Source organism: Macaca thibetana, chromosome 3 (genome assembly GCF_024542745.1).
Source record: "Macaca thibetana thibetana isolate TM-01 chromosome 3, ASM2454274v1, whole genome shotgun sequence".
In the NCBI taxonomy this organism is placed as follows: Eukaryota; Metazoa; Chordata; class Mammalia; order Primates; family Cercopithecidae; genus Macaca; species Macaca thibetana.
Window position 1 is genome coordinate 154633281 of NC_065580.1, and position 25055 is coordinate 154658335.

At 47.8% G+C, this 25055-nt stretch overlaps 1 protein-coding gene and 1 pseudogene across 3 annotated transcripts in view; one reads left to right on the top strand and one right to left on the bottom strand.

Annotated features, from left to right (window-relative positions):
- The window catches only part of UBASH3A (ubiquitin associated and SH3 domain containing A), a 47970-nt gene extending 30261 nt beyond the window's left edge, over positions 1 to 17709 (bottom strand). For 2 of the 3 annotated variants that reach the window (XM_050785673.1, XM_050785675.1), the window contains exons 1-6: positions 17471 to 17709; positions 15212 to 15265; positions 12060 to 12246; positions 8710 to 8908; positions 5318 to 5487; positions 3011 to 3219 (exon numbers count right to left, since the gene is read on the bottom strand). In XM_050785673.1, the coding sequence (XP_050641630.1) occupies positions 3011 to 3219; positions 5318 to 5487; positions 8710 to 8908; positions 12060 to 12246; positions 15212 to 15265; positions 17471 to 17583 (932 nt within the window). In that variant the 5' untranslated portion in view covers positions 17584 to 17709. The other variant, XM_050785674.1, reaches the window with a different exon arrangement.
- LOC126951797 (uncharacterized) lies at positions 4024 to 4121 on the top strand (annotated as a pseudogene).
- Positions 17710 to 25055: the final 7346 nt, after the last annotated feature.

Consider the following 25055-nt stretch of genomic DNA (forward strand, 5'->3'; position numbering starts at 1 on the left):
GGGTACAGAAAAGAATTCCCTGGATGGATAGATTCTGGAAATAGATGTCCACAGCAAATGTCCAGCACAGATCTGAAAATCTGTAGATTGAGTAGATGCTGATACATCTGTGTTCAACTTAATGATTTATTTATTTGTCTGGGTTGTGGGGGGAACCCTAGAGAAGCTGTGGAACATTTTAGGAGAGAATTAAACCAATGAGTGAAATATATGGTTTTAAGACCTCCTGCCTGGAGACAGAGGAATGGCCATGATGGTGCTTTTCCAGGCTCTCTTCCCCAGCCACACAGCTCTGAAGGTGCCAGGAAGCCCAGAACCACAACATAGGGTTTTTCTGTGTATTTCTGCCCTGCTCCTCCCACTCTCATCATTCAGTTGTTCCAACCATCAGTCTTGACACCTGCAAGAGCTCTACCCCAACATGCACACCCATGAGGCTGAGCAGTTTTTCTCCTTTTTCACCCTGTGTTCTCTGACCTCTGCCTGCTCTCTCCACTCTCCTAACTGGAACCTGGGAGAAGAGAGTGAAAAAGCTCACGAGAGCCACCTTAGCACTTTGTAATGGCTTTACGGTGTGTGTGGCAACTTGGCCAGACTGAATGACAGTCCCTAGACTTCCTTTTTAGCACATGTCTGATCAGGGTGGGCCACAAGAGGCATTCTCATGAGAGCTAGAGGATGGAAGGGAGGCAGTAGTCATCCTAAGCATCACACACAGCCTTCCCAGCTAACCCATCAAATGCTAGTCTAGGTGCTGCTGCAAGGAGATTTTACAAATGTGACTAGAACCCCTAATCATATGAACTTAAATTAATCAAAAGCAAGGTTATTCTGAGCAGGCCTGACTTATGCAGTTGGAAGGCATTTTTTAAAAACTTAGGCTTTCCCCACACTCAGAGACTTCGATAGCAGCTGTATCTGCAACTGCTCTCCCATCCCCTGGGTGGTCCTTCCAACTGCCCACATGTGGACAACAATCTTCAGCTTGCCCGTGGGTTTTCAGCCTGAGTAGGATTCTCCCTTCCTGCCTGTCTGTCCTTGCTTAGCTCGCCACAGTAATTCCATAAGGCAATTCATTGTAGTAAATCCATATAGATGTGTGTATATATATACCTTTCCATGTATATATGTGTGTGTGATATATGTGTATATAAAATATTCTGTATGTACAGTCAGCCCTTTGTATCTGGAGGTTCTGCATTTGTAGATTCAACCAACTGCAGGCCAAAAATATTCAAAAAATTAATTGATAAAAAATAGCAACACAACAATTTAAAAATACAAATAAAAACAATACTGTATAACATCCATTTGCATAGCATTTATATTGTGTTATGTATCATAAGTACTCTAGAGATGATTTAAAGGATCCAGGGTGATGTGTATAAGTTGCATGTAAATACTACAGTGTTTTCTATCAGGGACTTGAGAACATGAGGATTTGGGTATCTGTGGGGGTCCTGGAACCAATCCCTTGCCAAATGCAAGGGACAACTGTACATATATTTGTATGTATTATATATTGTATGAAAGTGACTGGTTCTGCATCTCTGGTTAAACTTTTACTAAATTTGGTATCAGGAATGGAGTGCTGTTCTAACAAACAGGATGCTCTTCAACTTCAGATGGGGTTACGTTCCAACAAACCCATCATAAATTGAAAATGCATTTAATGCACCTAACCTACTGAACATCACAGCGTGGCCTAGCTTACCGTAACACGCTCAGCACACTTACAGTAGCCTACGATAGGGCAGAATCATCTAACACAAAGCCTATTTTATAATCAAGTGTTGAGTATCTCATGTAATTCGTTAAATGTTGGACTGAAAGTGTAGCATGGAATGACCATATGGGCACCTGAAGTACAGTTTCTATTGAACCCATATCACTTTTGTACCATTATGAAATCCTAAGTTGAACCATTGTAAGTTGGAGACCTTCCGAACTTAAAATGTGGAAACAACTTTGGGACTTGGCAGTGAGTAGAGGCTGAGAGACTTTTGAGTAGCATGGCAGAGAAAGCCCAAATCACCATGAACAGATTGCTAGTGGAAATAGGGATGCTAAAGGTGAATCTTCCGGGGAGAACTCAGAAAGGAATATGAAGCATGTTCCAGGAAATCGGAGCAAGGAGGATCCTTCCCATGTGTGCCAGAGAGTCTAATGAAATTGTCCATGGAAAGCAGGACTTGTAAGCGATGATGTTGGTCACATAGCTAAGGCTATTTCCATACAAAGTGTTAAATGTATCACCTGGCTTCTTCATGTTATTTATAGTGAAGCGGGAGAGGAAAGAGATAAATTGAGGGAAGAACACTGAACAAAAAGAACCATTCTGAAAATCCTTAGCCTCACCAGATGATGCTAAAGGCGCTACAATTAAGGGATTCTCCAACTGATGAAGAAGCGACTCACCAGGAGCCCTACAGCTTCAAGGAAATCACTTCCACCAACTGTGTGTGCTCAGGTGAGGGCGTGAAGCCTCAGCTGGGAGCCCAGCCCTGGCAGGCACCTTGATTACAGCCTTGAGACCCCGAGCTGAGGACCCAGTGAAGCTGGACTCTGACTCTCAACCCGTAAATACAATAAGATAATAATTGTGCTTTGTTTTAGTGGTAATTTATTACACAGTCATAGAAAACTAATAACACGCCCTAGGACTTCACAGTTCATACATGGAGCAGAAGAATACATAAACCCAAGCTCAGGACCTCTGAGTATAATTTATTATGTTTGTGATAAGGAAGTAGTGTTTTGCAATAATTTGGGGATTACCATCTCAAACTACTCTAATGCAGAGTAATTAATTCTTTTTTGAATGTTATCATCAGAAAACCACGGATGAACCAAGATATTTACTATATACCTGCAGGAATAATTTTGCCAGCATAGAGAACGCAATTTTACCAATAATGGAATGGCCTAGAAGCACACTGTTTGCAGGTGGGCACTTTCACACAGTAACTCAGACAGAGATGACGGCGCTGCCGCCAGAGCTAGCACTCACCTGTGCTTAACCCACGTGTCAGACTCGCTGGCTCGATCCGTGTAGTTTTCCGGCAGGAAGCCCCGGCAGCCCGTCCGCTGCGAGATCCCAATCACCCAGCCCTCGCTGGCTTCGTCCTGCTGCGTGGGGTCCACAAAGATGTAGTCGCCAGGACTTAGCGTCAGCTCATCCACGTTCTGGGGTTTGTACTGGAATAGGGCTCTCAGAGTCTAGAAAAGAGGCAAGGGGATTCACGTCTTGAGCAAAGATTTACATTGGAAAATGGCAGCAATAGGAGCCCTATCACCGGCTACCTCCTGCTTTCTTCCCCTCCAGTGTGTTCTGTGTCTTCAAGACGCTGTCCAAAGCTTTGTCTGGCAATACATAGCATAGAATATAATGAAACGCAGCATAGAATTCTTTGGATAGATTTAGAAATACATTTTGGGGCCAGGCGTGGTGGCTCACGCCTGTAATCCCAACACTTTGGAAGGCCGAGGTGGGTGGATCACAAGTTCAGGAGTTTGAGACCAGCCTGTTCAATATGGTGAAACCCTGTCTCTACTAAAAATACAAAAATTAGCCAGGCATGGTGGCGGGCACCTGTAGTCCCAGCTACTTGGGAAGCTGAGGCAGGAAAACAACTTGAACCCAGGAGGCAGAGGTTACAGTGAGCCCAGATCGCGCCACTGCACTTCACCCTGGGTGACAGGGTTAGACTTCCTCTCAAAAAAAAAAAAAAAAATATATATATGTATATAAAAAATATATACATATATTTTTTGGGGGGGATCTATCCATCTAGGTACTTTTTTGTCTACAAAAGATCTGAAGGCATAAGCAGACCTTCACATCCGCCTTCCTCAGTGTGAGGTTATTGACACCTTCTCGTACAATACAGAACATGGTGGATTCATTCACACGCGCTCTCTGGGTCTGAAAGGAGCGCTGCACACTTCGTTTCTAAACCCATCAATTCATAGGCAGGAAGTCCCAGAGTGAGGTTTCGCTCAAATCATTCTTGAAAGTGAATTGTGCTCACTTTGGCAGCATATATAACTAAAATTGGAACCATACAGAGAAGATTAGCGTGGCCCCTAAATGTAAAAAAATAAATAAATAAAAAAGAATTAATAAGCAAAACATGTATTCATAGATCTTTACAATAGTCCTTTTCTTTCTGCCTTTTTTTTTTTTTTTTTTTTTTGGCCAGTCTCACTCTGTTGCCCAGGAGTGCAATGGCATGATCTCAGCTCACTGCAACCTCCACCTCCCAGGTTTGAGTGATTCTCCTGCCTCAGCCTCCCAAGTAGCTGGGATTACAGGTTCATGCCACAACGCCTAGCTAATTTTTTGTATTTTTAGTAGAGACAGGGTTTTGCCCTGTTGCCCAGGCTGGTCTTGAACACCTGACCTCAACTGATCCACTTGCCTCGGCCTCCCAAAGTGCTGGGATTATAGGCATGAGCCACCACATCCGGCTTCCTTTTCTAATATTGGAAATGCTTCTATTTTGTTGAAAAAGGTCTGTGCATCTCTAACTCACATATAAAAGAATGCTGGTTGTAAATTGCACAAGAAAGAGAATGTCTTTAGAGAAGCAATAGAAATTTTCCTTGCTACTAACATATCTCCCTTGGAGGGTTCCAGGGGGTACGTGCTGTCAGGCGAGTGGCCATTCATTCATCTGCTTCTTTTTTTTTTGAGACGTCTCGCTCTGTTGCCCAGGCTGGAGTGTAATGGCGCTATCTCAGCTCACTACAAGCTCCGCCTCCTGGGTGCATGCCATTCTCCTGCCTCAGCCTCCTGAGTAGCTGGGACTACAGGTGCCTGCCACCATGCCCAGCTAATGTTTTTTTTTTTTTTTTTTTGAGATGGAGTCTCGCTCTGTTGCCCAGGCTGGGGTGCAGTGGTGCAATCTCGGCTCACTGCAAGCTCTGCCTCCCGGGTTCATGCCATTCTCCTGCCTCAGCCTCCCAAGTAACTGGGACTACAGCACCCGCTACCACATCTGGCTAATTGTTTTTGTATTTTTAGTAGAGACCAGGCTTCACTGTGTTAGCCAGGATGGTCTCGATCTCCTGACCTCGTGATCCACCCGCCTCGGCCTCCCAAAGTGCTGGGATTATGGGCGTGAGCCACCGCGCCCGGCCAATTTTTTGTATTTTTAGTAGAGACGGGGTTTCACCATGTTAGCCAGGATGGTCTCGATCTCCTGACCTCATGATCCACCCACCTCAGCCTCCCAAAGTGCTTGGATTACGGGCGTGAGCCACCACGCCCAGCCCATTCATTTGCTTCTTCTGAGCCCCTGCTCAGCTCTCTTACCTGGTAGTGCACAAAGCGCATGTCTCGGGAGTAGAGTGCAGCTGTCCACTGGCAGCTGTGGCCCAGGGGGATGGCTCTGGCCAGCTGCTCCAGCGTCCTCTGGTGGTGGGGGTAGAACTTGTGGGCCAAGGTCAGATGCAGCTGCTTGGTGCAAGGCTTCACGGAGCAGTCTGTGAAATCAGGGGAACACAGAGGGTGCCAGGGCACCGTTACCTAAATGCCTCCTTCCTCTGACCTCTGTGCTTCATCAACAAGGCAAGGGCTGTCAGAACTCAGAGCTCATTCGGCCCGCCCAGAACTCACATCATAAAGGAGATGGCTGGATCCCTGTAGATTTTTCCAGGAAGTAGGAAGGAGGAGGATGTGGAGATGTGGGTTCAGGGTCTTGGGGGCCTATCAGTTTGCAGGCTAGCTGCCCGAATGCACGGTTCAGATGCACAGAGGAAACGACTGCTCCATTCCCGGGCTGTGCGCGTTACCCAGTGGCCTGGACTCGCAGGCCCGAGCTCCAGTTCAGTGGCTTGTTTAATTTCAAGAAGAAAACTCTTTAGGCAACAAAACTATAAACCACACAGTATCTTTAAGGTTCACCTTGTTTTGGTGAAGCAGGAAGTCCTGGGAGTGGCTGAGCCTCAGGTCTTTTTGGGTGTCCTCTGCCCCTGCGGCCCTAGCCCTCCCTGGTCTGCAAGGGGCTCTCGGGTCAGTGAGCAGAGCAGCTGGCATCGCTCAAGCAGCCAGGATCTGATTTCAGTTGAGCCACAAAGTATTTTATGTCCTAGGGAGGCGGTCGGTGTCTTGACGGGAACAGCACAGACTTTGGTGTCGGATAGACCTAGTTTTAAGCCGTGCTGTGCCCCCTTTTGCAGGGCGACCTTGACTGAGCCTCTGGGCCTGGCCCAGTTTCTGCTTCAGCAGCATTCGCTGGAGGACGGCAGCGCCTGCTTGCCAAGGCTGCAGTGGGAAATCAGCCTCCTAACTTCAAGTTTCCTGCTAGAGTCGCTGGGTCAGTGCACAGAGGTCCCCTCCCCCACTCCACGGCAAGGCACTGACAAACAGGATCTGCTCATCCCCTAAAATAGGTCAAGGGTGATGCAAGTCTTTCCCTGGAGCCCCGAAGTTGGGGCCCACTGCTGTCTCCCACGTGAGAGGTGAGCCTTTAGAGGCAAATGGAAAGCTCCCACGGTCTCTAGGAAAGCCCGAGCACTGAAGCTGCGCAGCCCAGAGCGGCGTGAGTGTGTAGGTGGTGGGGAAATTCCTTTTCTGACTTTTGTTTTTAGCAGTCGGGGAGGACGGCCTTGCCATGTGAGTGAGTGTAGCCTGGTAAAGACCCACTGCCGGTTGCTGACGTCACAGTGAGTCACACCCACTTCTGAACGGTTTCCTCCTCTCTGCGGACCTGTGCCTATGGGCACGTTTCACTGGGGAGGGCCAACGCAGGCAGGGTGCCTCATGCACTTGCCCCAAGAGGGACCTCGGCCACTTCAGAGCAGTGACTGGTCACTCATCACTGAGAGAGGACTTCTACCGCCTCAGTGTCAAGCTGAGGGCATAGGGCATGGGCCATGGAAGGGCAGGACAGAGCCTGCTCAGGGTCAGGGCGTGGATGTGAGGTCAGTGCTGGCTCCCACAGGAAGTGGAGCTGCCCAGCATGAACCCAGGCAGCGTGCAGCAGGACAGAGCTGGTTTCAGGTCCCAGCTCCACCAGGCTGGTTAGGGGACTGGATTGGTTTCAAACAACAGACATTTATTTTCTCCTGTGTCTGGAGACTAGAGGTTCAAAATCAAGGTGTTGGCAGGGCTGTGCTCTCCCTGAAAGCTCCCGGGAAGGGTCCTTCCTGGCTTCTTCCAGTTTCCAGTGGCCCCAGGCATCCCTTGGCTTGTGGCTACATCACTCCAGTCTCTGCCTCGGTCAGCGCATGACTGAGACAGAACAGTGGACATGACTTGATTAAGGTCACGCCACTCATCCGTGTCTCTGTGCGGCCTCTACACTTCCCAGGACCCACCCTAATCCTGTGTGACCTCCTCCCAACCAGTCGCATCTGCACAGGCCCTATTCCCAACTGAGGTCACATTCTGAAGTTCCTGGTGGACATACATTTTTAGGGGACACCACTCCACACACCACAGTGACCCTGGGAGGGCACTTTACCCTTTTCAGCCTCAGTCTTTCTGTTTTTAAGATGCTGCCAGTGAGGTTCACTGGGGGAGGGCTTGGGTGTGAAAGAGCCATCATTTGATAAAGGAGACTAATCCACAAAGACCGGGGGTGACTTTCTAATTATCCAGCAGATTCGATCTCCAGACTCACAAGCTGCCATCTAAGTGGAAGCCCAGGATTCATGGATGGATTTACAGGCCAGGATCTGTGTTTCATACATGTCTGAGGGCAGAGACAGACACACTCCCGGGAGAGAAAGTGGGGAGCCCTCCCACCAAGGCACTGCAGCCTCATCAGATTTTAGAGTTGACAAATCACGGCAATACTGAGTGCCCTTCTGTGTCCTGGGAACTATGGTGGGATGGGCCACAGACTCAGGCAACGTTGTTCTTGAAGAGTGAGAGCCCTCATTGTGTTGTAGAGAAAGAAAAAGAGACAGAGACAGTGGACATGACTTGATTAAGGTCACGCCACTCATCAGGGACACAGAAAAAAAATCACATCTTCTGACATCAAGTCCACAATCCTTTCCACTAAACCCCAGTGGTAGCTTTGGTCTCCAGACCAGGGCTGGTGTTTGGAGAGAAGGGAATTTTGATGATTCTCAATATGAGTCTACATAATCTTTCCCCGGAGAGGCCAAGGAGAGAGCACTAAGCTCATACTGAAAATACAGAAATAAGTCATGTAGGACTTGTGTGTCTCCCACTCGAGGCCGAGCGGGGGAGGCCCTGACTCCCTATGTGCCCCAGCCTCCAACCCCATCACGGTCACCCACTCAGACTTGATGCTTGGCACACCCTTCTGGGGCACTTTCCCAGGCTGTTGGCATACAGCTAAGCATTTGAAAAACCACATAATGCGAATAAAGGTTATTCCCGCCTAAAGAGAAGACCAAAGCTGGTCCGGAAGCTTTCTAACGGCTTACATTTTTGAAGGATGTAGTGGCTCACGAAGGGAGGCGCTAGTTTAATTGTTCAGCCTCAGGTTAAGGCCATGTCCAGGCACCTGGCTGAAAATCCAGAAGTGGGAACTGGAAGTGCCTGGGTGAGGACAGGTGCAGCCACTGAACCTGGAAGAAAGCCCACCCAGCCATCCCACCGTTGCTGCTGGGCTCTGCTCCCCTGGAACCCACCCACGGAAATCCATGTGCCAGGAGCTCATGCCTGCTGCACAGAGCTCACTCGCTGTGAACCCGGCCCTGTGTTTGCCACTGGTCAGGGCTGCCCACCTGCTAAGAGAGATGCTTCCGTGGCGAAGGTCATCGCGAATTCCCGGATGATGTCTGCAGGGCTGCCGTTGATGAAGAAGCCGAGGTAGCTGATGGAGGAATGGAGAGCCAGGGGCACGGCCGTGGGGAAGGAGCCCAGGAGCCTGTCTCCAGCCCTCTTCAGTGCCTCGTACAGGCACTCCACCCTCTGGTCTTCACACTAAGGGGACAGATACAGAGCCTGTGTTTCCACACCTCTCATCAGAAGTCATCTATTGATTTAATTAATAACAATCAGGCAGCAATTCAACTGAGATTCTTTTCTGTTCAAAGCACTGTAACATAATTTATTGCGTCCCTGTGTGTCTGAGGTTATGGATTTGTTCTATACCTGGACCTCGGTTTTTCAAATATTTCAGGTAAGTTTCTTTGCAGAATGGACTCTCCTTTAGGTGCCCAGGTTAGAAATCCCCTGGTCCTTGAACTGCATCCCCTCCCTCCACCGCATGTGCTCGTCACCTGCCAGGCCCTTTCCTCAGTCCCATGGCCCACTGCGTTGCTCAGGTCTGCATGATTTGGCTTCTGGAGGTTTCTAGAAGACTCCAGGGCTGCCCAGGCACTGCTTAGAGCCTGTAGTGAGGGGGACTCAGCTGCACTTCCAGCTGTGGCGCTGCCGTCTTGTCCACGGCTGAGCACTGAGTCAGGTTCCACAGGGGCCTCCTCTAAGGACTGAGGCTCTGCCCTGCCTCCAACCTTCTCCTCCTCTTTTGCCTTCACCAGCAGTCTCTCCCCTGTGTGTCTCCTGCACTTGGAATTCTGCCTTGGGGTCTGCTCCCTGGAGGACCTGAGCCTGCACAGCCCCCATGTGGCTGTAGGACCCTCTTTCTGATGCAACTCCCACCCCTGAGGCCGCAGGCTCTCTGTCACCTGGAGAATCCCTCTCAAGGGTTCAGCCTGCCCACAGAGCCCGACAGGTGCTGGCCCGACAGCCTTGCCCATGGGGCTCCAACTACCATCCTCTAGCCAGACACAGCCTCTCCTGGCATCTGGGCTTGGTGTTGCCCACTGCCCTGGCCAGGCTGCTTCCTGGGCTTGAAGACCTTCCCAGTGCCATTGGCCACATCAGACCACAGGGGAAACCTGACACCACATCCTCCTGGCGGGAGATGGCCTGATCCCTTCTCTTCCCAGCACCGGGCTGCCCTTGGAATTTTCCATAGTCCTTCTTACAAGCCCAAATATGAGGCCAGATCACAGTGCTTAATGCGGCTTCCATCTCCCTGTGGACAGGCCGGCCTGACGTTCCTCCCTGTCTATTTTGTCTGCAGCCCTCAACAGCACTCAACACAAAACCACCCAGTGAACCCATGTCCATTCCAGAATCCGTCTCACATTGTGTTTCTTCGCCTCAGATATGTAATTTTCAAGAATAGTCAGGTTATAAATGTAGCTGTGATCAATATCATACTTCAGAAGATTAGTGTTTTCATTTTACAGCGTCAAAGGTACACAGTGAGTCTCCGTTACACTCTTCTGGCTGCGAGGGGAGCTCCACTAACCATGGCCAGGCCAGACCCAGGGTGAGGGACTGGGAGGAGCTGACAACAGAGGGAGGTGTGTGAGTGTGTGTGTGTCTGCCCATGTCTATATGTGTGTGTGTCTGTGTGTGTCTGCATGTGGGTATGTCTATGTGTGTCTGTGTGTCTGTGTATGTCTATATGTGTGTCTGTGTGTATGCATGTATGTATCTGTGTGCATATGTGTGTATGTGGTGCTTACATGTCTGTGCATGTGTATGTGTGTGTATCTAATGTGTGTCTCTGTGTGTGTGTCTGTGCCTCTCTGTGTGTGTCTGTGTGTGTCTATGTGCATGTATCTTTGTATTCCTGTGTGTGTATATCTGTGTGCATGTGTACCTATGTACATGTATGTGTGTCTGTGTGTGTCTGTATCCATGTATATATGTATATATGTGTATGTCTGTGTGTATCTGTGTGTGTCTGTGTATGTCTGTATGCATGTATGTGTGTATATCTGTGTGTGCCGTGTGTATGTCTCTGTGTCTATCTGTGTGTGTCTGTGTGCCTATATCTGTCTGTATGCATGTATGTGTGTGTATCTGTGTGCATGTGTAAGTCTCTGTGTCAATCTGTGTGTGTCTATGTGTGTGAGCTGTGTGTGTGTGTGTGTGTGTGTGCTTGTGCCTCAGTGGACTGGGGAAGGAGCTGGGGGCCAAGGCCTACTCTGATTTCTGAGCTGTGTCACACAACTTGGGCTGCCTTGCCTTTCCCCGTTAGCTCCAGAAGGTGAGCCAGAAGGAGTCTGCTTGTCACAAGTGCCATTGATGTCGATGTAGGGTGAAAACTCTCTCGGTTTGCCTGGGGATTTCCCAGGCTTAGTCTTGTGTTCTGGGAATCCCTGCAAGTCTCGGGCAATCTGGGGTGGTGGTTGGAGGCTTTGGAAGGTGCTACTTCTCCTGGGACATCTTCCAGAAATCTTTTACCTGCAGAGGTTTGCATTCCTCCTTTCCATCCAGCACCGAGGGGCCTGGTGTTGGAATGGAGGGTTCCTTGGGCCCTGATGGAATCCCTTGAAATGGGTGGAACAAATCAGTTTGCCAACAGCAGAGTTGGGGCCAGGCCGTGGTAGTGGAAGTGGGTGTGCCCTTCCTCAGGCCCCTCTGGAGAAGCTGAGGAGGGCAGTGGCTGTCTGTCCCTCCCTTCTCCTTATTTTATCCTGAGCAGCCCCCACATCCTTCTTGCTTTCCCAGTGCCCCTGTGGAGCTGCCCACTGGGCCATTTTGTGCCACCGTGAAGCTACCCACTGGGCCATTTCTTTCTGAATCAGAGGGCTGGTCCCTGAGACAGGGAAAAGTTCCGCATTTGGGGGTAGCCAACAATCACCTGTCCTTGAGTTGACTTATCACACATTTTGGAAGGGCCAACTCTGTTTTAGGGGCTGTGCTAGTTTCTGGGGGTTCAAAGATGAGTGAAGCATCTGCCTTCCCTTGAGGGACTCGGTCTGGTGAGGGATGCAGTGCTGCACCAGACGCATGGCCCATATGATACAAAAGTGCCACTAGACACGTGAACAAGAAAATGGGCGGCAACTTCTTTTGCCTGGGGAGCTGGAAAAGACTCAAAAAGGGGAGAGGATAAATGAGTTGGGTTCTGAAGGATGAATAGGAGTTGACCAGATGAAGGCAAAGAGGAAAATAAAGGACTGCTCACATGAAGGTGCCAGCTAATGATGCCGTTCTAGACCATCCCATTTAAATAAGTCAACTTTGTCCCATCACGGCCTAGTTAGCATAGAAAAATGCCTCCAGCTGCGGTGATGATGAGCATCGAAGGCACACTGGGTTGACTCACCGTGAAGAAGTCACAGAGTGTCACATGCGGGAAGACCTCATGAGCTCTGTTCTTTGCACACTGGCGCTTGCTCTCTCTCCAGAACTCTTGAAGTTTTTCCAGCAGGGGCCCCGTTGGACAGAGGAAAAGGGCATACTCCTGGGGGATGGGATCATCTAGGGAAGGGTCATTGCCATGATCATGCAGCCTGCAACAGAGAGCAAGCCGGCTTCACCCACTGTCACAACAAAAAGATTTTTCCCCTTCGAGGACACACAAGAGAATGACAATGACAGCAATGCAGAATTATAGGGCACACTGAACACATCATATATGCTCATGACATAAATTAATCTCACAGCCATCCTACCAGTGGGAGGCACCTGCAGCAGGGCTGTGTGTGGCACAGACCTGGTCAGTGCCTGTGCTGCTCTCAGACCCACCTCAGTCTGATTCCAAAGTCAAAGGTGGAAAAAAATGAAAGGAAGTTGACATCAAGACCCAAAACCTGGTCTTCAAATGATCTGTGGGCCCAGCATCTCTTTGATGGTGTGGGAAAACCTCATATTTGTATTTTACCTCAAACTTCAAATTACGTATAAAAACCAAAACCAAAAACCTAGACAAAATTTAGGTAGCTACTATGTTTCTTTAGATTCAGACTGTTATTTTGCTTTATTTTATGTTTGAGATGGAGCCTTGCTCTGTCACCCAGGCCGGAGTGCAGTGGCATGATCTCAGCTCACTGCAACCTCCGCCTCCCGGGTTCAAGTGATTTTCTTGCCTCAGCCTCCTGAGTAGCTGGGATTTCAGGCAGACAGTTATTTTAAATTAAAGGAAAAATGACGGATGACCCAACATAGGAGTTTTTTGTCACTAACAATAAAAACGAAAATAAAATAGCTCCGAGACAGCATTTTTCTCATCTGTCAAGTTAACAAAGATTTTTTAAAATAAAAAATATAAAAGTTCTGCTCAACGTGCCAAAGGTGAAGCAGGACTTAAGGACGGACTTTTCAACTTTTATGTGAAGCACTTTGCCCATAGGTATTGAGAGTCTTAAAATGCCCACACCCTTTGAACTAATAATTCTACTTCCAGAAATTTCTCCTGAGGAAAGAGCACGAAGTACTGTATAGGCAAAACCTTACACGTGAAACATTTATTTAGGGTTATTTAGAATAAGAAAGAAGAAAAACTCCATAACTGATAGCAAATCTATTTATCGTGCATTCATGAGAAATCATGGTTTTGAAGAATTTCTAATTACTCAGCGAAGTGCTTGTGATATAATTTTCAATTTAGAAAGCAGTATTCAATCACTGAAGGAAACAGAACTTATGCAAGACCATATTCTCTTCAATAAAAATCACAAAGGAAGTTACCTCTCCTCCCCATCGCGATTCCTACCCTCTCCCTTTCCAGGGTTCAGCCCGGGGGTGAAGCTGCTTTGTCTTCTCTCAGAAAGTTAAGTAATGGACTTACAGATAGCACTTGTTTTACATAAATCATAAGCTGTTGTTCAAATTATTCTGCAACTGGCATTTTTCCTCCGCCATGTCTTTGCAATTAATCCCCGTCGATACACACATGTCTAGTGAAGTTCGTCAGTGTGAATTTGTTAAAGGCTATGTAATAGTTCATCGTGTACATATTTAATGTTGCACTTGTTCATTCCCGCATTGATGAACATCTAAATTATTTTATTTTAAAACCATTTAATAACCCTGTAATCAAGATCTTTGTACATGTCTCTTTAGGCTCCTTGCGTTTCTCCAGGGAATCTGCTTAGATCCTCAAGCAGGCTGGTGGGCTGTGCACATTGCCAGGGTTGGCAGACACCCAGCACTGCCTCCCTCAGTGACACCAGTGACGTGTGAGGCCCCCGCTTCCCTCATCCTCATCAACGCTTGGAGTTACCTTGTTTGCTCTAATGCTATCTTAATTTGCCCCACCTCCCTGGTTACCAGTGAAAGGTTGGGGTGCTCTTGACTGAGTCTAGGGGACCCCAGTGCCTCCCTGTTTTTTGGTGGGTTTCCCAGTCTTATTGACTGGGTTGCAATGGGCGGGTGCTGGCCATGCCCCTCACAGCAGTGGGCTTGTTTCTGATTCAAAATTGGCAACTGGCTTCAGTGGGGTCCGTGAAGGCATTGCCCATTTTGCCGGTGGCCCACACTTTCTGGAGGAGGAGGGGCATCCCATTGGGAACGCTGCACGCTCAGAGGCCCAGGATCAGTAACTGCCTCCTGCTTTGGGGAGGGCTCCAGCCTCCAGGGACCTGGCTTTTGTTGTTTGATTTTCCCCGTGGCTATCTCAGGGCAGAGGATGAAGGACTCCCCACAGCACATCCAGGCAGGAGAGGGTTTTAGAGAACTGGGGACCCTCCTCTCTATCCCCAGGGCATAGAACAGGCCCATGGCAGCGGGTGGCTTGCAGAATCACTCACACAGCTGGTACCTAGTGAGGCCACCTCGAATCAGAGCCCTCACCTGACCCACATACCTGGTGCCCTTCGAGGGCTTCATGACCACCAGTAAACTCCCTTCTCCTCAGAGGCAGCCCCAGAGTGTGGTGGCCACTATTTCTATCAGCAAAGACGTCAATTATGTCTCAAATCTTTCTATCGATAAACACAAACATCCTCCTATCTATCTCAATCTTGTCCATCGTAGTAGGCGGTTGAGGAGGACTTAGTCAAACACAAGGATGCAAAATCCTAGCCTACTCTTCAATTACTCATATAGGTTGAATATTAGCAGTACTAATATATAACCCAGATGTTACCATTTTTACCCTAATTATTTACTTTATTCTAACAATTACCCTAATTTATGTGCTTATCACAACACAACAATTATGTCTTCCCCATTTACTCAACAAAGCACATGAACCTGTACTTCTTGGCAGTCAAATTGGATTGAATCAGATTTGTAAGTGAAAAAAGCCTTGTTAAAAGTTCTCTCCATCTCTTTCCATGGTTAACCAAAGCCCTGTGCCGCTCCCTCAGTGCACTGTGGATAGGCAGGGAGATTATTTTGTTTTACTTCCGCAGTGGCCCCATCCCACCCAGAGGCTCCCGGCTTTTCCTGGTGTCCACCCTGGTGGGAGGGAGCCCTCGAGCACAGGGCAGTCAGTCCAAACACCTCCAGGTCTACAGGAGCAGCTGTACTCACCAGACCAAGGCTTCCTCCGCCGTCTTCCTCCCCGTGGCTGCCAATGCTTTCAGCCTGCAGAAGAGCGGACACAGGCACAGAGTCATGTCGCCCATTCTTGGGAAAAGGGTCAGAGAGGGCTGGTGTAGCCTTGCACACCCAGGATCTTTGGGATGTGCTCTGAAGAGGGCCTGATGCTGAACTTCCAGCTGGCGCGTACTCAGGCGCCTGTCCCCTGAGTGCTGCCATTGTGGTTTTGGACAATGCTGACCAGCTCACACCTCCCCACCACTTTCCTTCCCTGGCTACCTGCTTCAGCCCTTGGCACAGGGTCTCAGTGCTGAGGACCTGACCTCCGCCTGCTCCTGCAATCCCATTCCCTGGCCTGCCCCTCCCCACTGCCTAGAGCAAATGGACCCACCTTGTGGAAAGTGCCCCCAGCTGGGACACACGCTTCCCTGACAAACGCTTCCTTCGCCCCAGCATCACTTAGCAAAACGGCCCAATCCCCAGGCTCGCCTCCCACACCTCTCCCCTACTGGGAAACAGCCCTTCCCAAAGCACCCAGGCAGGCACTTGCGTCCACGGCTCTCCCCTGCTAGACCAAAGCTCCCTGAACGCAGGGCTGAGTCTTATTCATCACGGTAACCTGGGACGCTGAGTCTTATTCATCACGGTAACCTGGGACGTACGTACCTTCCATTGAATTGGGTAGAACTGGACCAGATGAAACAGAATGGAATATAGCTAAGGTAATTTATCAGGAATGCATACTGGAAATGGCGGGCATCCATGAGGAGCCCACCACGTGATGCCCAGTGCTGCTATTTGGGTGGGTACCGATGGGGCTGTGGCCACCTGGAGAGGTTTGAACAGGGCAGCCTTGGTGCAGGGCCCTTACTTTGAGGTGCTCTGGTGTGGGAAAATTAATACACATTTCTCTTCCTCCAACATGTGTTTAATGTTTAAACTGGAAGGAATTTTGAGTAGGAGTCCATGCTACAGGTTTAGTAGTAAAATCCAGCGTGAACTCCTTCAAAGGCATGGAGACCTGGTTCGAGTCCCACCCCTGCCACTAATGCACTCTCTGGGCCCAGTGTCCTGCCTGCACTGGGTGGCAAGCAGTGGACGAAACCTGCCTTGTCTGTGCTGCCTGGACGGTGCCTGGTGGCCGCCCTGCACACGCCTGACCCCACTCCCCATTCAAAGCCCCCCGACTTAGCTCGAACATAACAGTGACGACAAAGCACTGACTTGGGGAGAAGAAAGGGGTTTATCTAGCTTCAAAGTTACTTCACCCAATTTGGCCAAGCTTTCGTTATAGTGTGGAAGGAAAGTTTAGCTCCTTCCCCAACCCAAAGTTACCAAAAGTGTGTTTCTGATACATTTTTCCATGTGAAAAAATGAAGGGGTCGGATCTAGGGCACTGGTTTGCCATGAAAGCTGTAACCCAATGTTGGTATCATGTCCTCCCTCTCCGAGAGTGGTAACTCCGAGGGCTAAGCTCTTCCACATGCAGGCCTTTCCCTTGGGTCAGCAGGGTCACGCTCACGCTGTGTCTAGTCTCCTACCCATTTGTTTCGTTATCAGACACTCAGGGGATTCTCCCTGAGGACAAGTGACTTTCCCTGGGCAGCGTGGAAGCACAGCCCTGCTGACAGGTGGTCCTGGTGGTAGAGACGCAGCGGGCTTTGGGGCCTTTCACGTTAGAGTTTGAATGTCTTGAAATGCTACCTTCAGAGTCACTGAGCTGCACACAAAGAGGTTACAACCAGGCCCCAAGCTCCTCCAGACCCCCAAAATGGAGCACCCGGAGTAATACATGGCTTCTGATTTTCACACATTTCAGGGTCTCCCATTCAGCCAGCAGAGCAGGTCTTTAAAAGGTCAAGAATATCAGAGGTATTCTTTTGCCTCCCTCGGCCACACATAAACTAACACTGATAATACACACACACACTAACACTAATAATAGCTGATGAGCTAAAAAAACAAAACAAAACAAAACAAAACTCATAATGTTTTAAGAAAGTTTACCAATTTGTGTTGGGCAGCATTCCAAGCTGTCCTGGGCCACACGTGGTTTGGACAAGCTTGGTCAAGATCATCTCATTTACGAAAAGCAGAGGAGACACTGCAGAGGCAGTGTCTCACCCTGCAAGGTGCACTGCTTTGGCAGGAAGCCGTGCCCTCCACCCCTGCAGCTCCATGTGAGGGGCTGCAGCAGGGTCTGGCTCCAGCCCCGCTGGCTGGGCCCCGGGGTCTCTGGGCAGTACTCACGCGGTGTGCACCGGGAAGCCCATGGCCAGGAGGGGCTCCAGGAGCAAGGGGGTGCTGCGGCCCTTGAGCTTGTTGGAGACCTTGGCGTAGAGCTGCGTCTCCCCGGCTGCCATCTCTTCCTGCCTGTGGGCCAAGAAGCTCGCCTGCACACAGAAATGAGGAGATAAAGCAAGAGGGGGAGAGGCAAGGCTGAGGCTGTGAAGAAAAACCTCAAGCCCTTTTTGATCTTTCTGACAAAAGTTGATATCCTGTTTGCATGAGATACCGGTTTTCAGAATTCTGTTTGCAGGATGCTGGGTGCAGCGTCCACCAATCCTAACTGTTTCCTCCATGGGGTTCGAGGCTAAAGGTCCAACTGAGCCCCTGCATGGGATCAGCCTCTACAGGGACTTGTCTAGTGTTTGGGAGCAAGAACGCGTGAGAGCGTGGGGGAAGGAAGTGGGAGGAGAAGTCAGAGAATGAGTTCCCTCCTGGATCCTGCTGGCCCCCTGCCCTGACCCACCCTGGATCCCAGTCTCCTTGTCTGCAAACAAGACATTAAATCCCACTTTATCTATTGTCTCTGCTGGAAAACTTACTGGTTCTTTCAGTCATTCGTTGACTTGTTTTTTTATTTTAAAAACTTTAAAAGCTTAATATGTGTACAGAAAAGTTGATGAATCATATGTGTATAGCTCAAGGAATTTCCATAAATGAACCCACACCCCTAATTCCCCCACGACCCAAAATAAAACAGGGCAACCAGGGGAATTTTGTACCTCTTCCACCTGAGGGGACATTTAGCGATGTCTGGAGACATTTTTGTTTCCAAAATGAGGTGGTGGTGGTGGTGCTGGGTGGGGTGGACATTGCGGTACTGGCACTAGTGGGTAGAGGCCGGAAATGTCACAGTGCCCAGGACAGTCTCCCCAACAAAATGTCAGTAGTGCCAAGGTGGAGAAAGCCTGCTCTGGAACATTCTCAGAACCTCAGATGCACCTCTGCCCCCAGCCCAGCCTCCTCCAGTTATCTCCTCCCTCCCCCAGAAAGTAAACTGCTATATCGCTTGTACACGAATTGTGCCTGTTGTTGAGCCTCATATAAATAGAACCATATAGCATATTCTCTATCATGTCTAGTTTCTTTTTCCTCAAATTATGCCTGTAAAATTTATCCACATTATTGCTTGTAGCCACAGTTAGTTCACTGTTACTGCTGTGTAGTATTCGATTAATAAATATACCGGCCAGGTGTGGTGGCTCATGCCTGTAATCCCAGCACTTTGGGAGGCCAAGGTGGGGGGCGTGGACCACCTGAGGTCAGGAGTTGGAAACCAACCTGGCCAACATGTTGAAGCCCTGTATCTACTAAAAAATACAAAAATTATCCAGGCATGGTGGTGCACACCTGGAATCCCAGCTACTCAGGAGGGTGAGGCAGGAGAATCATTTGAACCCAGGAGGTGGAGGTTGCAGTGAGTGGAGATTGCACCACACTGCACTTCAGCCTGGGACAGAGCGAGACTCCAGCTCAAAAATAAATAAATAAAATAAATATAACATAATTCATTTATCCATTTCTCTGTTGATGTGCATTCAGGAAGTTTTTAGTTGTTTTGCTATTGTAACTAATGTTGCTGAGGACGTTCTTGTATGTGTCTTTGAGTGCCTTGTGCATGCATTTCTGTTAGGTGTGCATCTAGGAGTGGGGTTGTTGGATCACAGAGCATGTGAAACTCCATTAGGAGCTGCCAAGCAGTTGTACAAAGCTCTACATCCTCATTCACACTTAATATTATCAGTCCCTAATTTTAGCCACTCTGTGGTGGGGGTGGTGTGTAGTGGTATCTCCGTGTGGTTTCCATTTGTATTTCCCTGAGGCATAATGATATTGAGCATCATTTCACAGGCTTATTGTCCATTTGAATATCTTCTCTGGGGAAGTTCCTGTTCAGATATTCTGTTCTTTTTTTTTTTTTTTTTTTTTTTTTTCTCGCTAGGTTGTTTGCTTTTTCTTGCCAATTTGTAGGAACTCTGGTTAGTTTTCTTCATCCTGTTCAAGAGATTGTTGTTGATCCAACATTGATGAAGATCACCTATGTTTCGTTCTAGAAGTTTTGCTACTTTTGCTGTTCATATTTAGCTTTATGATCCATTTGAATTCATTCTGTGTATGGTGTGAGGTAGGGGTAAACTTTCATCTACTTCTCTATTGAAATGGCCATCCTTTGCCCAATGAATTGCAGTAGGAGGCTTATTGTAAATCAAGTGACTGCATATGGATTAGTTTTTTCTAACTGTTATGCTCTCTTGTTTGATTTGTCCCTTTTTGTGCCCATTCTACACTGTTTTAATCACTATAGTGCTAAACCCTCTGGTTTTGTCTCTTGCTTTGTCATAAGCATTTAGAAATCAGGTTGCCATGGTGTGTCAGTGTGTCAACTGGGTAGTGCAAAAAGATTCACACCTACAATCAATTGATTTTCAACAAGGATGCCAATGAAATTCAATGGGGGAAAGGATAATGCTTTTGATAAATGGTGCTACAGGCTCATGCCCATAATCTCAGCACTTTGGGAGGCCAAAGTGGGAGGATCACTTGGGCCCAGGAGTTTGGGATCAGCCAGGGCAGTAGAGTGAGACTTCATCTCAAAAAAAAAAAAAAAAAAAAAAAAAAGCCATGGTGGTGTTAGTTTCAGCTACTTAGAAGGCTGCGGTGGGATGATGTCTTAAGTCTAAGAAGTCAAGGCTGCAGTGAGCTGTGATTGCATCACTGCACTCCAGCCTAGATGACAGAATGAGACCCCGTCTCAAGAAAAAAAAAAAAATTAGTGCCAGGAAAACTGCATATTGGTATGCAGAAAAATGAACCTCAACCCTTACCTCACATTATATACAAAAATTAACTCAAAATGTGAACGCTAAAACTATAAAACTCCTTAAGAAAATCTAGAAAAAAAATGTTTGCTATGTTGGAGTTTGCAAAGTTTTCTTAGGACATAAAATGAATAAACCAACAAAAGAAAAAATTGATGAACTGGACTTCACCAAAGTTGAAAACTTCTGCTCTTTGACAGACACCATAAAGAATATAATAAGGTCAACCACAGACTGGGAGAAAGTATCACTCTACATATACCTGACAAAGGACTTGTATCTAGAATATACAGAATATTTTATAGATACTTAAATAATAAGAAAACAAGCATCTAGTTTAAGAATGGGCAAAATATTGAAAAAGATACTTGAAAAAGAAGATATATACATAGACATGAAAAGATGCCCAACATCATTAGTCATCAGGGAAATGTAAATTAAAACCACAACGTGATTCCACAGCACACCCACCAGAAGACCTAAAATGGAAACTACCAGGTTTACACAAGGCTGGGGAATAACAGGAGCTCTCACACAGTGCTGGTGGGAATGTGTAACTGTCTAACCACTTTGGGGAACATTTGGAGGGTTTCTTATAAAGGTAAATATACATGAAAATGTGCGTCCACACAAAGACTGGTCTATGAATGTTCGTGGCAGCTCTACGCATAATAGTTCCTTCTATTATTTTTTTGGCTTTATTGCACTGGTTTGGATCCCAAGTCAAATGGTGAACAGATGTGGTACTAGTGCACCTTCTTGTGTAACTCTCCATCTCAGAGGACAAGGTCTCAATATTTCACCATTAAATGTGAGCGTATTATGATACTTATTTATTTGTATATTTTTATTTTTATTTTTTTGAGGCAGAGTCTCACTCTGTCACCCAGGCTGGAGTGCAGTGGCGTGATCTAGGTTCACTGCAACCTCTGCCTCCTGGGTTCAAGCAATTCTCCTGCCTCAACCTCCCAAGTAGCTGGGACTACAGGTGTGCACCACCATGCCTGGCTAATTTTTATATATTTAGTAGAGATGGGGTTTCACTATGTTGGCCAGGCTGGAACTCCAGACCTCAGGTAATCCACCTGCTTCAGCCTCCCAAAGTGCTGGAATTACAGGTGTGAGCCACTGCACTCCACTTGATTTTAAAATAATATTCTTTTGGGGCTGGGCGCAGTGGCTCACACCTGTAATCCCAGCACTTTGGGAGGCCGAGGCGGGTGAATCATGAGGTCAGGAGATCGAGACCATCCTGGCTAACATGGTGAAACCCTGTCTCTACTAAAAATACAAAAAAATTAGCCGGGCGTGGTGGCAGGCACCTGTAGTCCCAGCTACTCAGGAGGCTGAGGTAGGAGAACGGCATGAACCCAGGAGGCAGAACTTGCAGTGAGCCGAGATTGTGCCACTGCACTCCAGGCAGGGCAACAGAGTGAGACTGTCTCAAAAAAATAAAATAAAATAAATAATAATAAGATTCTTTCTACTGTATGTATTTATGTGGTACAATGGGATATTTTGTTCTATTCATAATAGTGAAATGAGCACTGTCATCAAGCAAATTAACATATCTATCATCTTGCATTGTTACTTTTTTTACTTTTTTTTTTTCATTGTAACCGAAACTAAAATCTCCTCTGGGCAAATTTTCAGTATTCAATAAGATATTATACCTCTGGCTGTCAGCTGCACCTTCTGTCTCTGGACTTCTTCATCCTGTACATCTGCAAGTTTGCACCCTTTGACCCACACCTCTCCATTTCCTGCCCCCACGCCCTCCCCTGAGAACCCCCACTTTATTCTGTATGTAGTCAAATTTTTTTTTTTTTTTTTCTTTTTTAAGATTCCACATATAAGTGAGATCATGCAGTATTTGTCTTTCTCTGTCTGGCTGGCTTATTTCACTTAGCATAGTGTCCTCACAGTTCATTATCCTTTTTCTTTGAGGAATTCAAAAGATGAAATAATTCCACAATCAAATGATTTATCTTGCATTTGAAAGTCTGCAAATAGAGAAAGCTTGTGACCCAGAGGGAAAAAGCAGATTTGGGTGTGAAATATAGTCTCTACTCAAGTATATTTTTCTCTTCTAAATAATAAACCCTGTTTTGAGCAATTGTGTTATGTTCATCACATACTAAAATGAAAAATGCTTCTACGCATTTCTCTTAAAAAAAATCTTATTTGTGTAAGCCAGGAGATGCCCTGTCTAGCTTAATCCTTCCTTCATAACTTGAAAAGTTCTCTTCCAAGAACATTAGGGAAGAGTCTACCAGTTTCCTCCCTCACTTAACTGAAAAGAACGTGCCTGTGACTCAAGCTGTTTGCAAATCATTACCAAAGCTTCGCAGGGCTCCCCGGAGACATCAGCATAGGATAAGGCGTTCATGCCCTGATATCAAGTCTGTTCAGGGCACTGGCTGCGTAACTATCACGTGCTGGGCCCCAGATAAGCTTATTTGTTTGTTTCCTCAAAATTTTAGTTTGAGCTCAATGGAATTGATTTGCAGGTAAACTTTCTGAGAGGATATTTTATAGCAAGGAAGACCAGCCACCCCCGTGAGGCCTCTCCCTCCTACCCCCTGGGGAGCTGGCTTGACCTTGGACCGACATCTGACGCACGTGTTAACACGCCCTCATAGTTGGTTATTGCATGTCCATTTGGTGTTATTGGTCCCCCCAGGGTTTATGATCAGCTCATCCACGCATACAGATCCCCTGTCACACACACATGGCTGTGCTGGGCACGGCAGGGTCTCAGGAGTGAAAGTGCATTCCAGACTCTGTCCCCCAAGAGCTGTACTCCAGCGGGGAGCATCTCCTGTAACACACAGGTAAAAGCAAGGAAAGAATGACATGTTACATTTCCTGTCCTTGCCTTCGAGGGCAAACATTCGTTGAGGGACCGGAGAGAGTAGTCAGAAAAGAGTTCGAGAAACGTGTGAGCTTGAAGGAGACCGCAGATCACAGCCACAAGGCACTGACATGTATGTGGGCAGCTCCTACTGGGAGGGAGAAAGGAAGACTGATTTAATCAAGGACAGCCTGGACGCTTTTGCCATCAGCACATCCCGCCCATTCTGCCTTCGAAATGAACCTCAGGCAGCCAGTCCTCACTGTCGGCACCGCTAGTGCCTGGTCCATGTCATGGCCCTTGTGGCCCATGAGGTTCAGCCTCCTTGTGGCTGTCCTTATATCTCCCATCCTTACCCCACTCTATACCTGTCAATCAGGATTTGCCCCATCCAGACCCCCCAAGGCTTTCCACATACCAAAGGCAAACCAGAGCCCTTCCCGTGCCCCTGGGCCCCGGGATCTGCCATCGGCCCCGCGGGTCTCACCTTCTGCTACTCCCTGTTCCCTGCTGTCCAGGCTCACAGCCCCTCTTGGGGTTCCTCAAACACTCCAGCGTGGCCCCTTTTCCAGGCTTTGGAGTTGGTGGTCACTCTCCCTGGAGGAATTTCACAAGACTCACTTTGCTGGTCACCAAGGTCTCTACTAAAACATCATCAAGGTCCCTGCTGAAACATCGCTCTCCCTAGAGGCCGTCCTGTACCACTCTGCCCTCATCTCTCTCGGACCCTCCCCGGCTAATCTCTTCCTAGCGCTTATCATCTGGGGCCACATGGGAGCGCTTTGTCTTTCTTGCCGGCTGCGCTGTGTCTAGAGTCTGGCTCACGGCAGATGCTTGCTAAATATTGGCTGAATAAATGCATGGATTTGCTATTTGCCATCCACAATGGTAAATTCAGCCCTTCGAAGATGCTCGGAGCTCCCGTCCCCACAGCAGCAGTTAAACCCTTTTAAGCAGTGCTGTGTGCAGAAGCCTCTTGGGACGCAGAGGCCCCCGAGGAAGGAAACATGACCTGTCTTTTGTGGAGCGCTGGCTGCGATGAGCATCTTCAGACTCCCTGTCTTTTGTCTGCAGGGGCAGCTGCAGAATTGAACTTGGGGACTCAGTTACAGGGAGGAACAGAAACCCCCACCAAAGAGCGTGCCTGCCCTCTTGATGGCCGCACGGTCAGCACTGGGCAGAGCCCACCCCTTCTTTCAAGTAAAAGGAGCGCCTGTGTTCCAATCACCCTGTGATGCAAAGTTTCTGAAAAGGTTTGCTCACCTTACTGACTAATTAAAGGGAAGCCACATTTTTCCCTCCCTGGTCTCTGCCACCATACCACCAAGGGCTACTCGATAGGCGCTTGCAGCTTGGGTTACACAGATGCCCACGATAATGCCATTTGCTGTGATGATTGAGTCGACAAGGCTGAGTGACTTGGTGAAAATATTCCCCGATTGGACTAACCTGTTGGCGGCTTGCTTACCATCACACTTGTTTTTATAATGAAAAAGGAAATTATTTCTGCTTTTAATGATGGCAGCTCCAGAAATGGTGAGTAAAATGGATGTGGGGAGAGAAGATGCTTCTCAACATTTCTCAATGTTGTAGAGCCTGCCAACCACAGCCTGTTTGGGAGGGGACGTTCTCACCCAGGTTCCATCTTTCAGAAGCCATTTTTCCACTTATTCTTACTCTGTTTATGTGGATAAACTATGTAATTTGCTATATGCTGACAGTAAACAGAGGTATCAGCAAGAATGAAAGCCAAAAAAATGGCCCAATATGAACTTCTTGTTTTTCTAAGATAGTCTTCCAAGCTCTTCTTGCGATAGAAATGAAATAAACATTTTTGGCATGAAACTCTTGTTTAGATTTTACTATGACCTTGGGC